General features: G+C 27.5%; 7 protein-coding genes across 8 annotated transcripts; 4 read left to right on the forward strand and 3 right to left on the reverse strand.

Moving 5' to 3' along the window:
• The first annotated feature begins 44 nt into the window (after positions 1 to 44).
• On the forward strand, positions 45 to 2,109 carry LOC118065115 (uncharacterized). Its single transcript, XM_035080185.1, has 6 exons — positions 45 to 431; positions 494 to 547; positions 629 to 760; positions 821 to 1,037; positions 1,120 to 1,760; positions 1,977 to 2,109. The coding sequence occupies exons 1-6, from the start codon at positions 319 to 321 to the stop codon at positions 1,978 to 1,980; spliced, it is 1,161 nt and encodes a 386-aa protein (XP_034936076.1). The 5' UTR covers positions 45 to 318; the 3' UTR covers positions 1,981 to 2,109.
• Positions 1,814 to 2,792, reverse strand: LOC118065116 (vesicle transport protein SFT2C). The gene is made up of 3 exons (XM_035080187.1): positions 2,574 to 2,792; positions 2,322 to 2,473; positions 1,814 to 2,239 (listed from the first exon to the last, which is right to left on the reverse strand). Exons 1-3 carry the CDS (start codon positions 2,763 to 2,765, stop codon positions 1,969 to 1,971), a joined length of 615 nt encoding a protein of 204 aa, XP_034936078.1. The 5' UTR covers positions 2,766 to 2,792; the 3' UTR covers positions 1,814 to 1,968.
• Positions 2,793 to 3,488: 696 nt separating this feature from the next.
• twr (signal peptidase complex catalytic subunit SEC11 homolog C twr) lies at positions 3,489 to 4,655 on the forward strand. Its single transcript, XM_035080163.1, has 4 exons — positions 3,489 to 3,744; positions 3,884 to 3,993; positions 4,086 to 4,235; positions 4,335 to 4,655. Exons 1-4 carry the CDS (start codon positions 3,694 to 3,696, stop codon positions 4,567 to 4,569), a joined length of 546 nt encoding a protein of 181 aa, XP_034936054.1. The 5' UTR covers positions 3,489 to 3,693; the 3' UTR covers positions 4,570 to 4,655.
• An 88-nt stretch (positions 4,656 to 4,743) lies between these two features.
• Cyp304a1 (Probable cytochrome P450 304a1) lies at positions 4,744 to 6,790 on the reverse strand. Its single transcript, XM_035080160.1, has 7 exons — positions 6,641 to 6,790; positions 6,320 to 6,571; positions 6,063 to 6,235; positions 5,715 to 5,984; positions 5,335 to 5,645; positions 5,019 to 5,278; positions 4,744 to 4,955 (listed from the first exon to the last, which is right to left on the reverse strand). The coding sequence occupies exons 1-7, from the start codon at positions 6,729 to 6,731 to the stop codon at positions 4,774 to 4,776; spliced, it is 1,539 nt and encodes a 512-aa protein (XP_034936051.1). The 5' UTR covers positions 6,732 to 6,790; the 3' UTR covers positions 4,744 to 4,773.
• A 340-nt stretch (positions 6,791 to 7,130) lies between these two features.
• Positions 7,131 to 9,667, reverse strand: LOC118065097 (TELO2-interacting protein 2-like). Of its 2 annotated transcripts, XM_035080162.1 has the most exons (6): positions 9,489 to 9,667; positions 8,808 to 9,359; positions 8,610 to 8,738; positions 8,336 to 8,494; positions 8,047 to 8,253; positions 7,131 to 7,422 (listed from the first exon to the last, which is right to left on the reverse strand). In XM_035080162.1, the coding sequence occupies exons 2-6, from the start codon at positions 9,327 to 9,329 to the stop codon at positions 7,153 to 7,155; spliced, it is 1,287 nt and encodes a 428-aa protein (XP_034936053.1). In that variant the 5' UTR covers positions 9,330 to 9,359; positions 9,489 to 9,667; the 3' UTR covers positions 7,131 to 7,152. The 2 variants fall into 2 exon arrangements, with proteins under 2 accessions (XP_034936053.1, XP_034936052.1); XM_035080161.1 differs by having other exon boundaries at positions 8,808 to 9,667.
• A 4,301-nt stretch (positions 9,668 to 13,968) lies between these two features.
• On the forward strand, positions 13,969 to 16,445 carry LOC118065110 (uncharacterized). The gene is made up of 6 exons (XM_035080178.1): positions 13,969 to 14,081; positions 14,202 to 14,408; positions 14,503 to 14,836; positions 14,930 to 15,130; positions 15,200 to 15,536; positions 16,360 to 16,445. The coding sequence occupies exons 1-6, from the start codon at positions 13,969 to 13,971 to the stop codon at positions 16,443 to 16,445; spliced, it is 1,278 nt and encodes a 425-aa protein (XP_034936069.1).
• An 874-nt stretch (positions 16,446 to 17,319) lies between these two features.
• Drice (Death related ICE-like caspase) lies at positions 17,320 to 19,926 on the forward strand. Its single transcript, XM_035080174.1, has 4 exons — positions 17,320 to 17,731; positions 17,802 to 18,061; positions 18,162 to 18,470; positions 18,543 to 19,926. Exons 1-4 carry the CDS (start codon positions 17,631 to 17,633, stop codon positions 18,818 to 18,820), a joined length of 948 nt encoding a protein of 315 aa, XP_034936065.1. The 5' UTR covers positions 17,320 to 17,630; the 3' UTR covers positions 18,821 to 19,926.
• Positions 19,927 to 19,937: the final 11 nt, after the last annotated feature.

The raw sequence follows: 19,937 nt of genomic DNA on the forward strand, positions 1-19,937 counted from the left end.
ATTTGTGAGCACGTGTAAACTTAATATTTATGTGAACATTACAAATATTATGCGAATAGTAAAAATATTTTGTAACAAATATTAAATAATTTAATTGTTGATTTAATAAAACATAAGCATTATTTTATATACAATCAAAGATTGTAATTATATTTTAAAAATTCACTATTTGTGTATTCAAGACTTCTTAACCTAAATTTTATGGAAAAAAACACTTTCCTTACAGTGTTTATAGCTATTTAAAATAATTATTAAGCTTATAATGTGACAAAATTTTAGTTATTATCATTAACATTAAATTAGATTATTTAAAAAAACATGAAAAAATCAACTGACACTCAGGAAAAATCACGACAGTCATTATCCGCAGTTAAAAAAGGACCTGTAAAAGGACTAAAAAATGTTTTGGCATCTCCACAAGAATTTGTATGGTATGTCAATCGATTATAATATTATAAAAAATATTACTAATTATATATTTATTTCATTTCAGGCCTATATTAAGAACAGAAAAGAAGATAAAGGAATTAGAAGCAATATTAAGAGAGTAATTATATTTATTAAAACTAAAAAGTCTTTAACTACATAAAATTAATATTAATAATAATTTCCTTAAAAAAAATTATAGGTTATTACCTCAAAAAAGAAACGATTCTAAATTAAGTTGGGCCCAATTACGAGGTTTATCGAAAGATGAACGAAAAATTCTTCGAAAAAGAAATTCCCATGCACAAACAAATCCAGAAAAAGATAAAATATTGTAAGTACTTAATATCCTATTTATATATTGAACAGGTATTAATGTTAATTTTGTTTTTAGCAACTGTATTATTTTTGGAATTAATGCAGTAACTAAAGCATTAGAAAAAGAAACTGTTTGTTCTATTCTACTTGATTCATCGGTTGATCCTCTCTTTATATTCAAACACATTATTATTATGGCACAGAACAAGGACATTCCGGTAATCATAATTCCTGCTTTAAAAACGTTGACCTTAGAAAAAAGAGGATTTGCATCAGCTGCATTAGCTATAAAGGTAATGTTGACTATGTTCGCTTTGATTTCGAGAATAAAATAAAATTGTAACGTTAACTTATTGTATTTGAATTTAATTTCAGAAAATAGCTATTGAGAGTGAAAATTCGTCACTTTTTTTGAAATTGTCTACAAAAATATCTCAGTTAATAGAAGAATTTCCAAAAGCATTGGGAAACCTTCAAATATTTGACGATAAAAATTCTGAAACTGTATCTTTAATGGAGGAAGATAATTCTGATATTGTCAATGTTGATGTAACTGAGGTGAAACCATTTATACTTGAACCTTCTATCTACAAGTATCGAATATCATGCAAAGAAAGAGTATTTTTGCCTTCAAATTCAACACAATCATCCGATAACATATCTTCCACAATAGAAGAAAAAACGTCTGAAGAATACATATCATTCAACTCAGAGAATATTATTAACAAAGATAATGTTGATGTAAAAGTATTGGCACGAAAAAGATATATAGATGAATTACAGGATGAGGAAGAGAGAGAACATGAAGTCGAACAAAGTATTGATTCAACAGAAGAATTTACAAATAATAACATGGATAATACGACAGATATCATTAAAAATAAAGGATTAAAATCCAGGAATGTTAACTTGAAAAAATCAAGAAAGAGAAAAATTCCTCATAATACTTATATGCCATTGAAGGTGAAACAAATTCGTAAAAATCCAAACAGAGTGAAAGGCAAGAAAAAAATTTTGTAAGTAAATTTGAACAATTTTTATTTCAAAAAATTTATGAAAATCTATCATTGCTATTTACATTTTTACAAATTATCTAGTTAACATTATTAATATTAAATTTAATCTTGCTCACTAAAATTATAGATAAATTTGTAAAATAATCCCTAAATTATTAAACCAGTCTTTTGTAGTTTATGATAAAAAATTATACTTTTAAAACATACATCATATAGGTAATGTTGAACTAACTGGCGACTTGAATAATTTTCCAAAATACATAAGTCCAGTAGTTCCTCCTGGAATATGACTCACCAAGAAATATAATAATGTTATTATTTGTAAAACTCCACAAAATATAGTCAGTGGTGTTGATTGCAGATGCAATGCACAATAGAGTGTTCCTCCTAATGTTAGCAAATATGAGATGGTAAAACAACGTCTTTCAGGGGTGAATAAAGATTTAAAATAATTCAAAGGTCCCCATAAGAATGTGAAACTATTGGAAATGAAAAAATAAATTGAAATATTTAAAATTATATTTAATTTAAATATTATATTTAGATAAGTTATCGGCTTACCTTAGTAAAATGAATAAACTTCCTAATGAATATAAAAGACCAAACTTTCTGGCTTTAAGAAGTAGTACAGGTACATAGATAGCTGATAAACAGAAGCAAAGAATACCCATCAAAATACATAATACAAATCCAGTAAGTCGCTGAAGTCTAGTCTGCAAATTATATTTTATTATTTAAAAAAGTTGAAATCTTTAATAATCAATTAATAGACTTTATTTCAGCAAAAAAATTTATAGCTTTTTGTAAACAAACCAAAGTAGGAAAACAACTTTGAGCACTCTCTGTCCACCTAGATTCTTCTGATTTTGGTTCTGAAGATTTTTTAAACCATTTTTCTAATGATGGCTTTAAAACTGTTATCGTTGGTAGAGCTGGTAGTTTATGTTGTTTTTCGGTTTTGTTATTCAGAAGATATTCATTCAATTCTTTATTAAGATCAGCCATTTTCAAAATGAATACAAATAACAAAAAATGAACTTTATGTGGCAGAATACACGTCTCTGTTGCTCCTACATGTCACCCAAACTTGCGCAGGCGCTTTATTGCAATTTTTAGTACTGGTTTTTAACTGCTGAAAATATTGGTGCTTTAACCACACTTTCATTCTATACACATCATGTATGTTGTATTTTTTAAATCGAAAAAGAAAAACAATTTAAAGATTATATACAAATTTGCACCAATTTGAATTAAGATAATGTATAGACAGATTAATCAAAAAATATAGAACCTAAGGAAATATGAATAAAAATATAAATTAAATCAAAAACCTAATGTATTTTCTATAAATAATTTCGATCATTACAAATCGCCATTTCGTAACATACTAAAATTTTAGTCTGGTTTTTTCGAAGAATATTACGATAAGCTTAATAAACAAAACAAAAATACATATTTAAAAATCAAGCTTTAAATAGCGAAATTTGAATTAAAAGATAATCAAGATTACTTGAGAATAACTTAACACTTTAAAAAATTACCTCTTTTTTTATAATTATAATGTTTTTTATTCATAACATTTGTTGTTTTTACTAATCGACATTTTGCCAACGAATGTTGATTTTTAAATTTACCGGTATTTGAAATAAACAGTAGTGACCTCTCATTTTTGAAATTTATATTAACGACTCCGAAACGTGAATTCGCTCTGTTTGGAGTACTCTATGGTTTATACAGTATTCTATGATTATACACGTATACGAATTTGTGGAAACAAATATTTCTGAAACATTGGTTAAATAGTAGCAAATGGTTAAGTCAGTGTTATGTTTCTATTTTAATTTTTCACGTTTTTATAATTTATCTCTTAGTTGAAATAAAATTAATCAATTACTTTGACCTATAAATTTATTAAAAAAATCAAAAAGTCAATATGATTCTTCAAGGAATGTTTGACGATATTAAACGCATGGACAAGCGGCAGGTATATTATAAATAATTAATAAACATTCAGATATTTTACATACTATATTTCCATTGAAAAATATTGAAATAATGAATATTCTTTAACGATTAAAATAATAATATTCAGTATGAGTGATTCTGTTTATTATTTTTAACAGTTTTTCTATCAAGTTTTAAGCTTTGGTATGATCGTATCATCAGCTTTAATGATATGGAAAGGATTAATGATTGTCACAGGAAGTGAAAGCCCTATTGTCGTTGTACTGAGGTATATAAATTGCATTTAAAATAAATTTTTTTCATATTAGCGAAAGCTTGATGATAAAAAAAATAATATTAACTATTTTTTAAATATATTAGTGGAAGTATGGAACCGGCATTTCATCGTGGGGACTTGTTGTTTTTAACTAATTACCAAGATGACCCAGTAAGAGTTGGAGAAATTGTAGTATTCAAAGTGGAAGGAAGAGATATTCCTATAGTACATCGTGTACTCAAATTACATGAAAAGTAATTTCTTTATTTATTTTTGAAGAACAGTTTAATATTCATTAGTTAATATTTCGTATCTTACAATGGTTATTTTAATTATAAAATATATTATTTTAGAGCTGATGCTAACTCAACAGTTAAATTTTTAACAAAAGGAGATAACAACTCAGTTGATGATAGGGGTCTTTATGCACCCGGTCAACTGTGGTTAACTCATAAAGATGTGGTTGGAAGAGCCCGTGGATTTTTGCCATATGTTGGAATGGTTACAATTTATATGAATGAATATCCAAAACTGAAATATGCAGTTTTAGCAAACCTTGGATTTTATGTTCTTATACACAGAGAATAGTGAAGTGTTTTTTAATTAATAAGGGAACTTTTTTTTTCATTTCTAAAATTTATTTAAGACAAAAATAAAACAAGTAATAATATAAATTCAATATTGATATTGAAAAAGTATGAGAATTATTTGAATATTCTGACAAACATAAACATGGACAAACAATTATGCTATCACATCAGACTTCTAAAGACTAAAAAAATTAAAAACGAATTAATAACGACGTTTACATCGAATCCAAGTATTTTTTGGTTGTACAATTAAACCAGACAATTTATCATTTAGTCCCGTGGGTTCTCCCTCAACTAATTCAAAATTAAAATGTTGCATAAGAGATGCAAATATGATAAAAATGACAAATCTTGCAAAAGTTTCTCCAGCACATACACGCCGTCCTGAAATATAATTTTGTAATTAATATTATTCTAATCATTAATTAATTAATTTAATAAACATACCAAGTCCGAAAGGAAAAGTGTAATCTTTGACCAATTTAGTTTCATCTTCTGTTAAAAACCTATTCGGTCGAAAGCACTCTGGATCACCCCATAAATCTGGATCATTATGCATCCCTGCTAAATTCGTAATCACTATGGTATCTGCTGGAACCGTATAATTATTTAAAGTTGTAGTTTGAACAGCCCGATGAGTAACACTTAACGGTGTTAAAGTTTCGATGCGTAAAACTTCACGAATAGTAGCTTCTGTATACAGTAAACTGAAAGATAAAGAACTATTTAAGTAACTAATATTAATAATGATTTTTTAACATACTTCTTTCTGTCATCCAGTCCTGGAAGTCGTTCATATCCAATAACGTCATCAATTTCTTTCTGAACGCGTTTCATCACTTTTGGATTATGAAGCATATATTTGATACAGTGTCCAAGTACAGCAGGAACAGCAGATAAAGCGGGAAACATGAAATCAACTGCAACCATTATTAATTGTTCTTCTGAAAACATTGCATCATTATCCAACGTATTTTTTTCCTTATTTATTTTCATTTCTCGAAGATATGTTCGAAGAAAGCCTTTTTGAACTTTTTCCTCCAACATTTTATCATCTGTTTCGTCAATGAATCTCTGATATTTTTTTAATAATTTAGTCAATACAAACAATTTAATTTTAAAGGGTCAATTAAAAACTTTTACCTTTACAAAATCAATTATTCCTTTATTTCCTGTAATAAAATCTTGAAATCCAAACATATTTCCAAAATATTTTAACCAGCCTGTCATACTGATAGCTCCACCAGTAGTGTCACCACCTTTTTGAAAACGAGTAGCACATAAACAGAGTTGGCGTAATTTTGAATGTTCTTCTCGTGATAATTTATCACCAGCCATCACTTTCCAAATCATATTAGCACATGCAGGAAATAGAATGTGTGGAAAATAAACTAGATCATTTTTCAAAATTTTCTAAATAACATTGTCAAATATCATTTATTTTTAATTCGTAATATTAATTTTATTATGGTAAGTAAAAAAAATTAAAACCTTTTCATCATCATTAATTGGTCCATACTTAATTGTATCAATTAAGATTTGAACTTCTTCATTTAAATCATCTTCTAAGTTTCCATGACGTCGACCAAATCCAAAGTTCCTTAGATTACGGAGTGCAAATCGTTTTTGTTCTTGCCACTCATAATCATCATTAAAAAATATTCCTATTATTGAATTAATGTCAATATTCATTTACTTATTATTTTTATGTGAGTTTTAATTAGAATGAAAGTTTTTCTTTATTTTACCTAATTTTTTTCCAAATGCTCTTGCTCTAAAAACTTCTACGGTATTCAATCTGCCTTCAAACTCTCTTCTAGTCAATACTTCTCTAACGCTTTGATAATCATTAACGAATATTGTAAAAAATTCACCTAAATAGCCACTTATTACTTTTGATTTGTACTTTTTTACATAATAATTAAGCGTTTGATGAGGAAATTTATAATTTCCCCATAACAACAACCAATAAGAGCCCCATATTGGAAGTCGTATAATGCCTATTCGACCAAAAATATTTATAATTTTTTCAAATATTATTTTTTATAATACATCGAAGATTTGATTACCTGGTGGAGTATTCTCTGGTTTCTTAGTGGCAAATAAAAATGATAAATAAATTAATAATGAAACTGCTACTGTGAACAGAACAAGATCCATGTTTATTACAATTACCACGTTTCCGTTGTTACTGATTTATAACAATTTTATTAAAGAAAGCGTTACATAGAATCGAAAGTGTTATCACTATACATGATTTTTAATCCGTAAAAAAAGAATGATAATAATAAATATATTATTGATAAATTAATCGTTTGTTTGAATTAATCTTTGACCTGATCTTAATTTATAATTAACTAAATAATCAGTATCCAATTAATCATTTGATTTTTTTATTTTTAAACTTAATGTTTTATCATTTTATTATGTTCTACAAATGGTTAATATTGTAAAAAATTTTTTGAGATGACTAGAAAAATTATTCTAATTTTTAATTCAAATATTCTATTAATTAAGAATAATTATTATAAATAAAAAGAAAAATGTACAAAAGAAAAATTAAATTCATACATATTTTATGTTAATTACAGTATTTAGTATCAGTAAAACAACTAAAATGTAAATTATTCTTAATAATACTTCGCATTCGATCATCTCGAATAACCTTCGATCCAATTGCTGGAGTTATATTATATAATAAATAAATACATCTTTCTAAGCTTCGAATTATTTCTTCATCAAAAATTGGAGTTTCTGTTAGATCATAATGTAACTTTAAAAATGCACTATATAATTCTAAACAATGGGAAGGTATTCTCACATGAAACATGGAAAGAATTGTTTCAGCAACCTGAAAACACCAAATTAATAAATTATTCTTTCCTTGTGTAATGAATAAAAATATATTGTTAATTTAATTATAAAAAATTCGCTTACAACACGAATGAAAATACTTTCATTTTTTTCATGTTTCCTCAAATATGAAAAATTGAAAATTTTACGCTTAACTATCAGAACATTGTGATCATAATTTTTTTTCTGGGTATGTCAGTTATCAGTCATGCATGATATTATAAGTAGAAATAAAAAAATATAAAATACAAGATTATGAAAGTAAAAATTATAATTATTACATCAAAAAAATGTATATGTTGATATTTCAAATTCTAAAAAAACAATTAAAAAATTTTTCTTACTGTACTCTCGCAGAACGTTCACTTTTCTATTTGAAACGGAAACTTTCCGTATAGAAATGACGAAAAAAAGAATTCAACTCTTAATTGATTAAAATAGCATGTGTAGGAAGGATAGTTAGACCATTTTAAATCACGTGTTTTTTTTTTTAGCTTCAGTGAAATTTTTATCTACAGTTTAAGCTGGCCCATTATTTCTTCTTAAGTGTAAAATGTACTATTTACTTTCATTATTGTTCTAAATTATTCTTTTTTAAATGTTGCAAATGAATTAATCTTACTTGTAATGTTGCTCTAAGAGTCCTCAAATCTGTATGATTACCACAATATTCAGATAACAATCTGGTTAACCTTTCACACCATTTGGCACATCCAATATTTGTTAATAATTGAGGTAAACTGGTCATATAGGCATGACGGAGCTCAAGATTAGTCTCAAATTCCATATTATCTAAAAGTGTTCCTATTATGTTATCTCTTTTGGTCCACTAGATAGAGAAATTAACGATATTTCGTATTTAATTATTATAATTGATTAAAAATTAAAATTCTACTATTAAACATTATTACCTCGTATGTATTAGATGTATTTCCATATTCGAGATTCATTAACACTGTTGTTAAACAAGAGTATAAAGGAATTATATACTCTGTTTCTCGATGTCGAGTTAACTTTTCTAGGGCATCATAAAGTACATCAACATATCCACTTCTTACAAATTCATGTTGCTAGAAAATAATAAAATCAAACATTAATAAAGAATGTAAATTTTTTTTGTGATCTGTAATAAGCACATCAATAAATAAAAAATTTTACAACGAACTTAATCACATTTGTTATTACCATAGAGGAATGTTCTAAAATTTTATGAATACATTTTAATCCTAAAATCCTATTTGCTGGCACATAGTCATCATAGATAATTAAAGCAGTTGGTAAAACATCTGATAGATATTCTAATAGTTTAGGAGCCTAGAAAGAAATATTCATTTATTAGAAAGTAGAAATGATATTTAAAGAATTTTTAGGTAAGAAGCAAACCTGAGTTTGATGTAAAATCCATTTATAACATAATACAGCCGCAGGGTAATTCTTCCATGTATTTTTTAATAATTTAGGCCGTAAAGTTATTAAAACTTTTTTCAAATTATCATTAAGATTATTAGTAAAGAATTGTGATATTCTTTCTATGTTTAAAAAATTGCAAATTTCTTCTAAAATATTATGAGCAAGAGAGACGGATTTCTGAGTATTCCAGTGACTTTGTTCACTTTGCTCCCCAACAATGATAATTAGATGAATCAATATTGGTAATTGTTTATCACAATCATCTTTAATAGATTTTAAAACATCATAAAAATTATATTTTATCTGTTCTAAATTGGTATCAATAATTTTGCGAAAATCTTCGTAGTCATGTTCATCACATGGATGATGTTCTCCATGAGAAAATTGTGGAACATAAGTATTTTCAATTAGATAAATAAAATTTCGAATTAGACTTGAAGAAAAGTTGGAAATTTTGATTTTTTCTAATTCTTCTGATAATGAATCCATGTTCATATTTCTCAATATCAATATTTTGATTAATTTCTTGAGTTAAAAATTATTCATAATGATTGAATGTTGGAAAAAAAAAATTCATTTTTTTAAATTAAAATTTTGCTGTACTCAATGAAGAAGGATACATGAATTAATTTCGATTTAAGAAAAATTTATTACCGTAAAAAGTTCACTCAGCTGTTCAGACGTCGTTTTCTGAGTTCCTCAATAAGCTCAGTAGCAAAGATACCGACAAAATTAAGTACAGTATCAGACACAAATGCTGTTCAATGTTTTAAAGGTTATACATGCAATTTCTGTATACGATCGTATAAAAAATCATACAGCATTTATGTCTGGTATTGTACACATGCACTGAAAAAGATGTAAAAATAAAGGGGAACGTACATTCGGCTTCATTAAGGCTGGGCTGAAGCAGAGAAGAGAGACGTAAATAGAATCACAAGGGTGCCTCAGAATGCCCCGAATGCAATAAGTGCTGATGATGATAAAATCTACTAAAATCAAATTCCCTAGAGTTCAAATAATGAAATATAAATTAGAAAATGGCCCGTTTGCTATAATATTTTTTGTTAATCACTAAGAAAAGTAATAAGTTTTGATTCGTACAAATTTCATGGTATTTACATAATTGTATCGAAGAAAATTTTGAAGAACAAACTATTTGAGATAATTTCTCATAAATAAAATATTTTTGTGAAAATGGTTTATTTGATCCACACTGTAGACACTAGCGTCCTCTGAGAATCTACTGTCGATAAAATAGTTCACGTAAGATACATGATACAAAGAATAGTTCAAAACTAAAAGTGCATTCAAACGACAAGGAAAATTATGTCAGTGCAGTGGATGCAGTCTCATATTAGTTAATGTTGTGCTAAAATTCGACCAAGACCGAGTTAAATGGATTATATATTTATATATTTATTTTTACAAAATTTTTTCAATCAGTAGGAATTTCTTTATTAATATTTTTTTTACAAAAAACTTAAAAATTAAATGATATGAAAAACATGAGTAATAAAAAAAGAGCATTTTTTCAACTTTTGCTTTAAATTTGAAATTAATAAACAAAATAAAAATTAAATAAATCATTATTCTTTGAACTTTCAATCCAAACTTCCATGAATGAAAAAAAGGAGTTGATAAACTTTCATTTAGAATTATCAATTTCTTGCTTCAAACTACTAGCATCTTCATCGTCTTCTGTACCATTAACATCACCTTCTTTTTTATTAGCTTTTTAAAATTACTAATTACTTAAAATAAAGTATAGTACATGTCGAACTCTTGAAATACCTCTAAATGACTGAAATCTTCTAAATTTTGTACTGAATATTGTTTCTCGAATTTAAAATTTGAATCGAGTTTAGAAAAACAAAACAGGAATTAAATATTAACTGAATCATTTCAACTGAAGATAAAATAAAAATTATCATGGAATAATCGGTCAAGTTTAAATTTCCTCAGCTTCCCTAGGGTGACCCCGACAAACTGGGCATGTTATCCTTTCTTCTTCTGCTTCTGCTAAGGCTACAATAATTTCATAACAGTTTCTACATAAAACTGCATGTCCACATGGCCGGAATCTATAAAATGGGTCCCTTTCAGCACACGCTAAACAGATATCATCAGCTCCGAACCTGGGTGCTGAAATATGAAAAAAGTTTATTACCGATGAATTTGATACAATATACTTGCAATAGATAAGAAACAGTACCAGTAATTGAGAAGTAGAGAAGATGAACAGCATAAAGAATGAAAATTTCAAAAGAAAAGGTTCCATTACTGAAACTAAATTTAGGAAAGTTTCTTAGAAATTATTATTCACATGAAAATGAAGATTTTCAATCATTTTGTTTGAAACTCTTACCATTTTCGGGACGATGATTTGGCACATCGTGTAAAATTATTTCGTTGAAATTTCTATCATTTTCAATGAATCGTACCTCTGGTAAATTATGATTTAAGTGAACTAGTGTCACTAACTCAAAATCTGAATCAACTGTCACTTGATTAAATATTAAATCTTGAAAATATTCATCAATTAAGTTTGAAGAGACTGCTAAAAATGCGTTCCTGTCTATAAAATGTCCATTAAATAACGTCCACAATCTTCTTAATTTACTTCTTGAAGGATATATCTTTACACGAGCAGCAGCAACATAATTATTATCTTCTTCCAAACGATTTAAATCCTTGTGCATAGAGTTGAACCATTTTAATAATACTTTGCAAAGGTTCCAAATATTAAAATTATTATTCAGGTGTGATTGTGTTTTTTTCCAATTTTTATGAGAAACTTGACAAAATAAATCAAAGTTTTGATAAAATGAGTAATTATTTGTTCCAACAGTATTGATCCACATTTGGCCATAATATTTAATGAATTCTTCAAAATTAGAGTCTTTCATTTTAATCGGAAGATTATATGATAATTCAACAAAAGCAGGATAAATTTGATCGCTTGGTAACCAGCTCAAACAAATAAATTTTTTCAGCAATATTTGATGATCTCTATTATTAATTTCAAAACCTTCAATGTTTTTTGCACGGGTCAAAAGTATCTGTAATATAAATTCACGTTGTTCCTTTTTTTTTTTATAATAATTCAAAAACCTAATAAGTTATATAAACTTACCAGACAATGTGATGTAAACAAACCGTGGATGTTGACATTATCAAAAGTTGTTGAAATTGAGTGGTACAGATTTTGATTGAAATTATAATAAACTGTATCGATATTGATATTTGATTCTATTAGTTTATCATGAATGTTTTCAGCAATAACTTCATATATTGAAGTATTGTTATTGTTAATCAAATTCCATATTATTGGAAAACTCTGTAAATATAAAAATTGAAGAAAATGTATATTAATTTATGAGACATTATAAAACTATGTTATTGAATTAAATGTTACAAAAAACATACATAGTTTCGATGAGGTAAAATCCAGGTCATGATTGTAGAAATACCCATATCAGGTGTAACCAGAACTTGGTTAGTATCAACATATAAATCGAGCAGCTCATTATTTCTTGCTCCTATTTTTCGTATTAAACTATTATCAGTAATGACAGCTGCCTTTTTATCACGATGATTTACAGCAGTATTACAAAAATTAATTGCCAAGGATCCTCTCTCATACATCAATAAATTTTCATATGTTTGTAATTGTAAAAGAGCTCTGAATATTGACAGCGATTGAGGTTCAGGCAAATGATGGTCTCGTTGCCACCGATTCATATTATTCTTAACAGTGTGGAATGGCACTAATCCAGATGCATCTGGATGTCTGTAAAAGTTACATATTATTTAACTTAAAATTTCAATGTAAAATAAAGTAGATGAATTATTGACTTGTATGATCTATTGATCGTTATTATGGTGATTATTTATTTCTTTAATTTGCAGATATTCTTCAATTAGTTATCATGACTCAATAAAACTAAATTATCCAAAATTTTCATTTCTATACTATTTCAATAATGTAAAAAGAAATTTAAATTAATGTTTTTTATTGTTGTAGAGCTCTATGTACAATGTTCGAGCTATCATAATTATATTAATATTATAAAAAAGTGTGTCAAAATTTACTTACCTAATTGAAACTGCACGATAAATCGTCCGAGTATTTGTGAGTCGTCTCCTGCATTCTTCTTGTAATTCATCACGAAAGTTTTGTGTTAACACCAAATTATTGCGCCTAGGATGATTATGTTCTTTTAAAAGTTGAAAGACATTATTGACAATTTTACCTTGTCCCCTGCAAAAAAATTCTCGATATAATTGACATCGCAGCAATCTGAAAAGAGAGTAATTATAATCAATGATAATAAAATTATAAGCACACATTTCCAAGAATATACAATAAAAAGTAAACAAACTTATATTAATTTGCATTCTCAACTATCGTTTGAAAAGAAATAAATTTTCGTTCGGTTTTCTAAGAATTGTTTTGAAAAGAGTGCTACCAAAATGTAAAGATAAAATGTACATACAAATGAAGAACAACATGTAAACAACAATAAGTTGAGAATCTGTTTCTCTCTCACTCTGATGTAATATCCAGTAGAAACTGAATTCAAGTATAACATGCAATAATATATCGCGTTTCAAATTTAAATAATTTTTTGTTTTAATTGACAATACTCATTAATAGATAATAATTAGTTTTACATAAATATACTTACGTTGCATTGCCCACTTCTCGATATCGATGATAAGAATGTCCGTCAAATATTCTGTGCTCACGGTGGTGAATGATTGGTAAGGCCATGTTTACATAAATGTTCACGTAAATAATTAATAGAAAAGTTCAAAATATAAAATTATTTTCAAGAAATGTAGAGATTGATTCAGTTTGAAAATGAAGAAAGATACTATCGGCACTAGTCACGTTGAGAACATACGCATGCGTTTATACTGCCGGAGCACTACGAATGTTCTCGAGGTATAAAAGGACCGGCAATGTGTTGCCCGAATATTACCGATTTTTACCGAAGTTCAAATTCTATAACAAATTCGCGAATCTTCGATATTGCTCGGTTATATTCGATTAATGAAGATTAATAATACATGTGTGAGTTCTAAAATAATTAGACAATCATTTTCACGGTATTTCAAAGTGATTAATATGCAGTGTTTATCATTTCATCATGGACCAGGAGTCTCGGATCGAAGAAAATTAGAAAGCCAAATTTTTGATGGTTATTGTTATCATTTCTCTAAAAAAGTAAAGAATACATCGTAAGAACCAACTTCATTATTAATAAATCAAATTTTTTACAATGTTTATGCAATCACATTCGTATACATATGAATATACAGGTAGATCCTTATTCTTATGCAATAATATACTTCTTATAGATATCTGGTTTGTATCCAAAAAGATTCAAATTATTGTAAAGGTTCCGGAAAAATTATTGATGGTCGTTTTAATTCTCTCCACAAGCACAATCATCCAAAAAATCATTTATCAGAAAGAATGTACAATTTTGAAAAGGATTTACGGAATGAGGTTATTACGGATAGATTTAAATCAATTAAAATGATTTACAATGAATTAAGTTTAAAGTGAGTATATTCTTCTTCCTAAATATTGTTGAGTAATTTTTTTAACATTTTGTTATATACATTTCATTTTCACGTAATATGCCATGATCTTTAGGTATCCTGAAGTAGTCATGATAAAAACTTGGCTGGAAATGGAGCCGCGAATGCGTAAATGGCGTGAAGAGGTTCAACCACCAATACCTCTCATGTTAGAAGAATATCAAATGATTTTAGATGATCCTCAGTGGGCATTTTTATTCTCTAACAATGGTGACATAAATAAAATGCACGTCTCAACGATTAAAAGCACCGATGGCTCATGTATCACTATATACGGCAATGTTGAATTATTAAAATTAATCAATCCTCTGCATCTTATGATGGATGCAACATTTTCAGTAGTACCGAGAAAGCCAAAAGCTCATCAACTTTTTACTATTTTAGCTATAGTAAATAATACCGTACGTAAAATTAATTTCTTAATTATTTTGTTCAAGTAATCGTGTTATGAAAATTGAAATAATTCATGTTTCAAATTGCAGGCGATACCAATTTTGTGGAGCCTAATGGAAAAAAAAACTGCCTCGGCGTACACAAAGTTATTGAATTACTTTTCAACTATCCTTTCACCTCAAATACAGCCTACATTTATTACATCAGATTTTGAGGTCGCTTTAGCACTTGCAATACATTCAAATTTTCCTGAAGCTACACATTCAAGATGCTTTTTCCACTATACTCAGGTATAGTATACATGAGAATAAAGATAAATTAATTTGTTGATATACTAATTGTTTATTGTGATTCAACAGGCCATTACAAAACGGTTAAAGAAATTAAGATTGCTTCCTTTCCTTCAACAGTGTCGGATGGCGAGAGTCATCATGAAGAAATTTATAGCATTACCTCTATTGCCACCTGAAGATATGAGAGAAGCTTACGACTGGCTATTACAGAATATTCCTGAGTGTATGAAGAGTATTTTTCATAAATTCCTTACATATTATGACCGCCAATGGGTTCAATTAACACGGGCAGAGTGTTTGAGCGTATTTAAAATGGTACATCGAACAAACAACTTTTCCGAAGCATACAATCGACTTCTTACACTTCTATTTGGTGAACATCCTTCAATATGGAAATTTACAGGTGTGTATAAAATAATTAAGCTAAAACACACACGGACAATTATTTTTACAAGTATTTTTTAACTGATGATTTTATTTCAGCACATATAAATAAATTGCAACAGAATGCGTTATTGGAGTACAAAAGTATTGTAACGGGACATTTTACTCGAAAGTTTATGAAAGCTACAAATATTATTCGCAATGAGAAGCTAGTTTCATTGTGGGACATGTATCAAATCCGAATGCTAACTATACCTCAATTCCTATCTTGTGCGAGTTACGATTTAAAAGCTTTTTCTCATTATGAAAAAATTGAGGTACTGCAACCACCCGTATCATTGTTTGTTTATAATAAACAAAATAACACTTGTAAGTTTTTAAAAATTTATGTATATGTATGTAGATATTTTTGGACTTGTAATGTTTTTTTGTTGGATCTGGTAAAAACATGTATCAAATTTTTTTATTGATTTACTATTTAATTTTTACGTATGTATTAACTTTCCATTTGGAGAGTTGTTTATTCACCTTATTCATTGTTTTTAACATTTATTATAATAAAAATGCTTATGTATAAATTAAGACGTAAACCTACAGTTGTAGAAAATTATTTCTATTTTAGTTATAATAATTCATGATTCATTCTAGTCTGAAAATTTTTACAGATCCTTTGCAAGATCATTAAAGTCCTGATTAACATACAAGTATTAAAAAAAGTGTACATATTTTAACTTTAAATAATTTTTTCAGTACAAAATTTAGAAGATTTCAGTCATTTAGAGGTATTTCAAGAGTTCGACATGTACTATACTTTATTTTAAGTAATTAGTAATTTTAAAAAGCTAATAAAAAAGAAGGTGATGTTAATGGTACAGAAGACGATGAAGATGCTAGTAGTTTGAAGCAAGAAATTGATAATTCTAAATGAAAGTTTATCAACTCCTTTTTTTCATTCATGGAAGTTTGGATTGAAAGTTCAAAGAATAATGATTTATTTAATTTTTATTTTGTTTATTAATTTCAAATTTAAAGCAAAAGTTGAAAAAATGCTCTTTTTTTATTACTCATGTTTTTCATATCATTTAATTTTTAAGTTTTTTGTAAAAAAAATATTAATAAAGAAATTCCTACTGATTGAAAAAATTTTGTAAAAATAAATATATAAATATATAATCCATTTAACTCGGTCTTGGTCGAATTTTAGCACAACATTAACTAATATGAGACTGCATCCACTGCACTGACATAATTTTCCTTGTCGTTTGAATGCACTTTTAGTTTTGAACTATTCTTTGTATCATGTATCTTACGTGAACTATTTTATCGACAGTAGATTCTCAGAGGACGCTAGTGTCTACAGTGTGGATCAAATAAACCATTTTCACAAAAATATTTTATTTATGAGAAATTATCTCAAATAGTTTGTTCTTCAAAATTTTCTTCGATACAATTATGTAAATACCATGAAATTTGTACGAATCAAAACTTATTACTTTTCTTAGTGATTAACAAAAAATATTATAGCAAACGGGCCATTTTCTAATTTATATTTCATTATTTGAACTCTAGGGAATTTGATTTTAGTACATTTTATCATCATCAGCACTTATTGCATTCGGGGCATTCTGAGGCACCCCTGTAATGATTCACCGTTGACCATTGTGTGTATAGTCGGACTGAGAAGAGAGTTCCTCAGAAGCTCTTCATGTGTTCTTGTACGCTTGCGCAGTAGTAAAAAACATGGTAGAAGGGGTAGAAAATCAGTGGTGGGGAACCCGAAAGCATTGAAGCAACTGAGGAACTCTTTTCTCAGTTCGACTATAATAGACTCAGAGTGATTGTTGTATTGACGCCATAAACTGCTGTTCGGAGCAACAAACATTAAATATATTGTTATTTCACATTACCACAAAAACAAGTCATTGAAATAAAAACTTTGATAAAAATCTAAAAAAAATTTTTTTGTTCATCAATAAGTAAAGCTCTCTCATCATTTTTAGTGGTTCAAAGAATACTGAAAACAATTTTAAAATTATATCAGTTAGTAGCAACTATTCCAATTTGTTCTTTTTTTTGTTGAGCGATAAGTTAATTATTGAATTATAAAGTTACCATGAGTGTTAAAGTGGACAATGGTCAAATGCCAGCTGATGAAACAGTTATTCATTCAAAAATAGAAAGCCAAGACATCGGAGATGCTTTTGGTTATGGAAAGTAAGAAAATTATAGTACTTTGAGTGAAAATATGTATAGCGACAATTTTGATAAAACTGTTTTGTATTAGGCCTAGCACTCCTTCATATCCTCAACCATTGCAAACTGCACCTACTGAAAGATATGCTAGTCACTACAATATGAATCATTTAAAACGTGGTAAAGCCATTATTTTTAACCATGAAAACTTCAATATTGGACATTTGAAAGCTAGATCTGGAACTAATGTTGATTGTGAGAATTTGGTATCTACTCTTCAAGAACTCGGATTTGAAGTAACTGATTATCACAATCTAACTCACCGTGACATTGTTAGAAATTTAGAGCAGGGTTAGTATTCATTATTGAAAATTTAAATAAATTTTTAATTGTATATTAAAGTTTGTATCATTTATATAATTATTGATGGTTTATAAAAAAATTTTATTAGTTGCATCTATGGATCATAATCAACATGATTGCTTGATTATTGCTGTTTTAACCCATGGAGAACTTGGTTTATTATATGCCTATGACACTCCATATAAAGCCGATACTCTTTGGTCCTACTTTACATCTGATAAATGTCCAACACTCGCTGGCAAACCTAAATTGATCTTTATCCAAGCTTGCCAAGGAGATAGACTTGATGGGGGATCATCGCTCAAAGAAAGAACAGAAACCGATGGTCAGTCAGCTGTTTCTACATATAGAATTCCAACTTATGCCGATTTTTTAATTGCATACTCAACCGTACCAGGTAAAGTAATTTAGTATTGATTTTTAGTTATGAAATATAAAAACGTATTACAATAATAATTATTGTTGTTAGGTTTTTATTCATGGCGCAATACAACTCGTGGATCTTGGTTTATGCAAGCTCTCTGTATGGAACTTCGCGAGAATGGAACTCGTTATGACTTATTGACACTTCTCACATTTGTATCACAACGTGTTGCTATCGATTTTGAATCCAACACTCCAGATAATATAACTATGCATCAACAAAAGCAAGTTCCGTGTATCTCGTCGATGTTAACTCGACTCGTAAAATTCCCACCGAGAAATATAGTATCCTCGGAGACAAATGCAATTGGTAATTCTACGTAAATTTAAATGGTGCTTAAAAAAGTTGTGCCTAAAAGTTAAATCAGGTGGAAATCTATAAAATGCATTTACTTTTCTTAAACTTTAATTACAGACGAAGCATTTAGCAACCATTTCGAAAGTACTAACAAGTACTCATGACATTCGGTGCATTTAAGACAATCTTTTTTAGATATTTTTTTCTACAATTTTTATATCTTCCTATTGAAAAATACGCATTTATTCATTTCTGAAAGTAAAATTTTTTTTCAAGATTTTCATATGATATGTGATACAGAGGTAAAGTAGTAATTTTTTATGAAATAATTTACATATATATCAAGCAATCATTCCAAAAAAGAATCAAATTATTTCTCGATGCAATTTTTTATGTAACATTAGAGAATTGTAATCACAGTTGGTTTAAAAATTGTAATTCATAAATATTTTATACGTAAATCATAGTATTTGCTACAACAATATAATTAATTTTAATGTTGGAATTCTTCCAACAAAAAACTAAGTAATAATAATGAAAAAATTTGCCAATCGTATGTTCGAGTAACAAATCAGAAAATCGAATTGAATTTATTTTGTATTTCATTTTTTCAGTAACAATTAGCTGTTCAATATTTTGTTATTACGTTTAGTTAAATCGCATATATATTTAATATTTTGAAATAGACAAACGGTAGGAAAAAAAAAATTTACAAAATGCGAGTGTAATTTATTTGTTGAAATATTGCTCAAGAACAACGATAAGGCAGTATTTTATGCCTTAGAAACAATGTCTTTCAGATCACAAAAATGTGATAAAATTGCATATTAATTATTAATTCATAAGAAAATTGAAATATCTTGCCCTAAAAAACAAACCTCTTATATATCATACATATAAACGTACATTAAAATAATTTCTACGCATTTATACGTATATATATAATACAAATATCGATCGGATAAGAAATTAAAGAATAAGCACTTACATGTATTCATTTTTTGATATAAATATATTGATCTCGGTTTCATAATCTACGTATTATATCTAATTACAGTAAATATAAACGTTCTTAAATTTGTGATTATTGTATATTATATATAAATATATTAATAAATAAAATAAGATCAAATGACTTTTTTA

Source organism: Chelonus insularis, unplaced genomic scaffold, assembly GCF_013357705.1.
Source record: "Chelonus insularis isolate UGA/USDA-ARS -01 unplaced genomic scaffold, ASM1335770v1 contig_26_pilon, whole genome shotgun sequence".
In the NCBI taxonomy this organism is placed as follows: domain Eukaryota; kingdom Metazoa; phylum Arthropoda; class Insecta; order Hymenoptera; family Braconidae; genus Chelonus; species Chelonus insularis.

Bases quoted from the DNA above. Each gene is read 5' to 3' on its own strand.
- LOC118065115 (XM_035080185.1), top strand. From the start codon at position 319: ATGAAAAAATCAACTGACACTCAGGAAAAATCACGACAGTCATTATCC. The intron at 548-628 runs GTAATTATATTT...AAAAAATTATAG, and splicing joins TTAGAAGCAATATTAAGAGA to GTTATTACCTCAAAAAAGAA. The intron at 1,038-1,119 runs GTAATGTTGACT...ATTTAATTTCAG, and splicing joins CAGCTGCATTAGCTATAAAG to AAAATAGCTATTGAGAGTGA.
- LOC118065116 (XM_035080187.1), bottom strand. From the start codon at position 2,765: ATGGCTGATCTTAATAAAGAATTGAATGAATATCTTCTGAATAACAAA. The intron at 2,474-2,573 runs GTTTGTTTACAA...TATAATTTGCAG, and splicing joins AAAGTTGTTTTCCTACTTTG to ACTAGACTTCAGCGACTTAC. The intron at 2,240-2,321 runs GTAAGCCGATAA...CATTTCCAATAG, and splicing joins AGTTTATTCATTTTACTAAG to TTTCACATTCTTATGGGGAC.
- twr (XM_035080163.1), top strand. From the start codon at position 3,694: ATGATTCTTCAAGGAATGTTTGACGATATTAAACGCATGGACAAGCGG. The intron at 3,994-4,085 runs GTATATAAATTG...TAAATATATTAG, and splicing joins CCTATTGTCGTTGTACTGAG to TGGAAGTATGGAACCGGCAT. The intron at 4,236-4,334 runs GTAATTTCTTTA...ATATTATTTTAG, and splicing joins GTACTCAAATTACATGAAAA to AGCTGATGCTAACTCAACAG.
- Cyp304a1 (XM_035080160.1), bottom strand. From the start codon at position 6,731: ATGGATCTTGTTCTGTTCACAGTAGCAGTTTCATTATTAATTTATTTA. The intron at 6,236-6,319 runs GTAAAATAAAGA...ATTCAATAATAG, and splicing joins AGCATTTGGAAAAAAATTAG to GAATATTTTTTAATGATGAT. The intron at 5,279-5,334 runs GTATGTTAAAAA...TTTATCTTTCAG, and splicing joins GGACTGGATGACAGAAAGAA to TTTACTGTATACAGAAGCTA.
- LOC118065097 (XM_035080162.1), bottom strand. From the start codon at position 9,329: ATGAACATGGATTCATTATCAGAAGAATTAGAAAAAATCAAAATTTCC. The intron at 8,739-8,807 runs GTTTGCTTCTTA...ATTTCTTTCTAG, and splicing joins GGATTTTACATCAAACTCAG to GCTCCTAAACTATTAGAATA. The intron at 8,254-8,335 runs GTAATAATGTTT...TTCTCTATCTAG, and splicing joins ATACATCTAATACATACGAG to TGGACCAAAAGAGATAACAT.
- LOC118065110 (XM_035080178.1), top strand. From the start codon at position 13,969: ATGCAGTGTTTATCATTTCATCATGGACCAGGAGTCTCGGATCGAAGA. The intron at 14,082-14,201 runs GTAAGAACCAAC...TACTTCTTATAG, and splicing joins AAAAAAGTAAAGAATACATC to ATATCTGGTTTGTATCCAAA. The intron at 15,537-16,359 runs GTGTGTATAAAA...AATTTTAAAAAG, and splicing joins TTCAATATGGAAATTTACAG to CTAATAAAAAAGAAGGTGAT.
- Drice (XM_035080174.1), top strand. From the start codon at position 17,631: ATGAGTGTTAAAGTGGACAATGGTCAAATGCCAGCTGATGAAACAGTT. The intron at 17,732-17,801 runs GTAAGAAAATTA...GTTTTGTATTAG, and splicing joins GATGCTTTTGGTTATGGAAA to GCCTAGCACTCCTTCATATC. The intron at 18,062-18,161 runs GTTAGTATTCAT...AAATTTTATTAG, and splicing joins TGTTAGAAATTTAGAGCAGG to TTGCATCTATGGATCATAAT.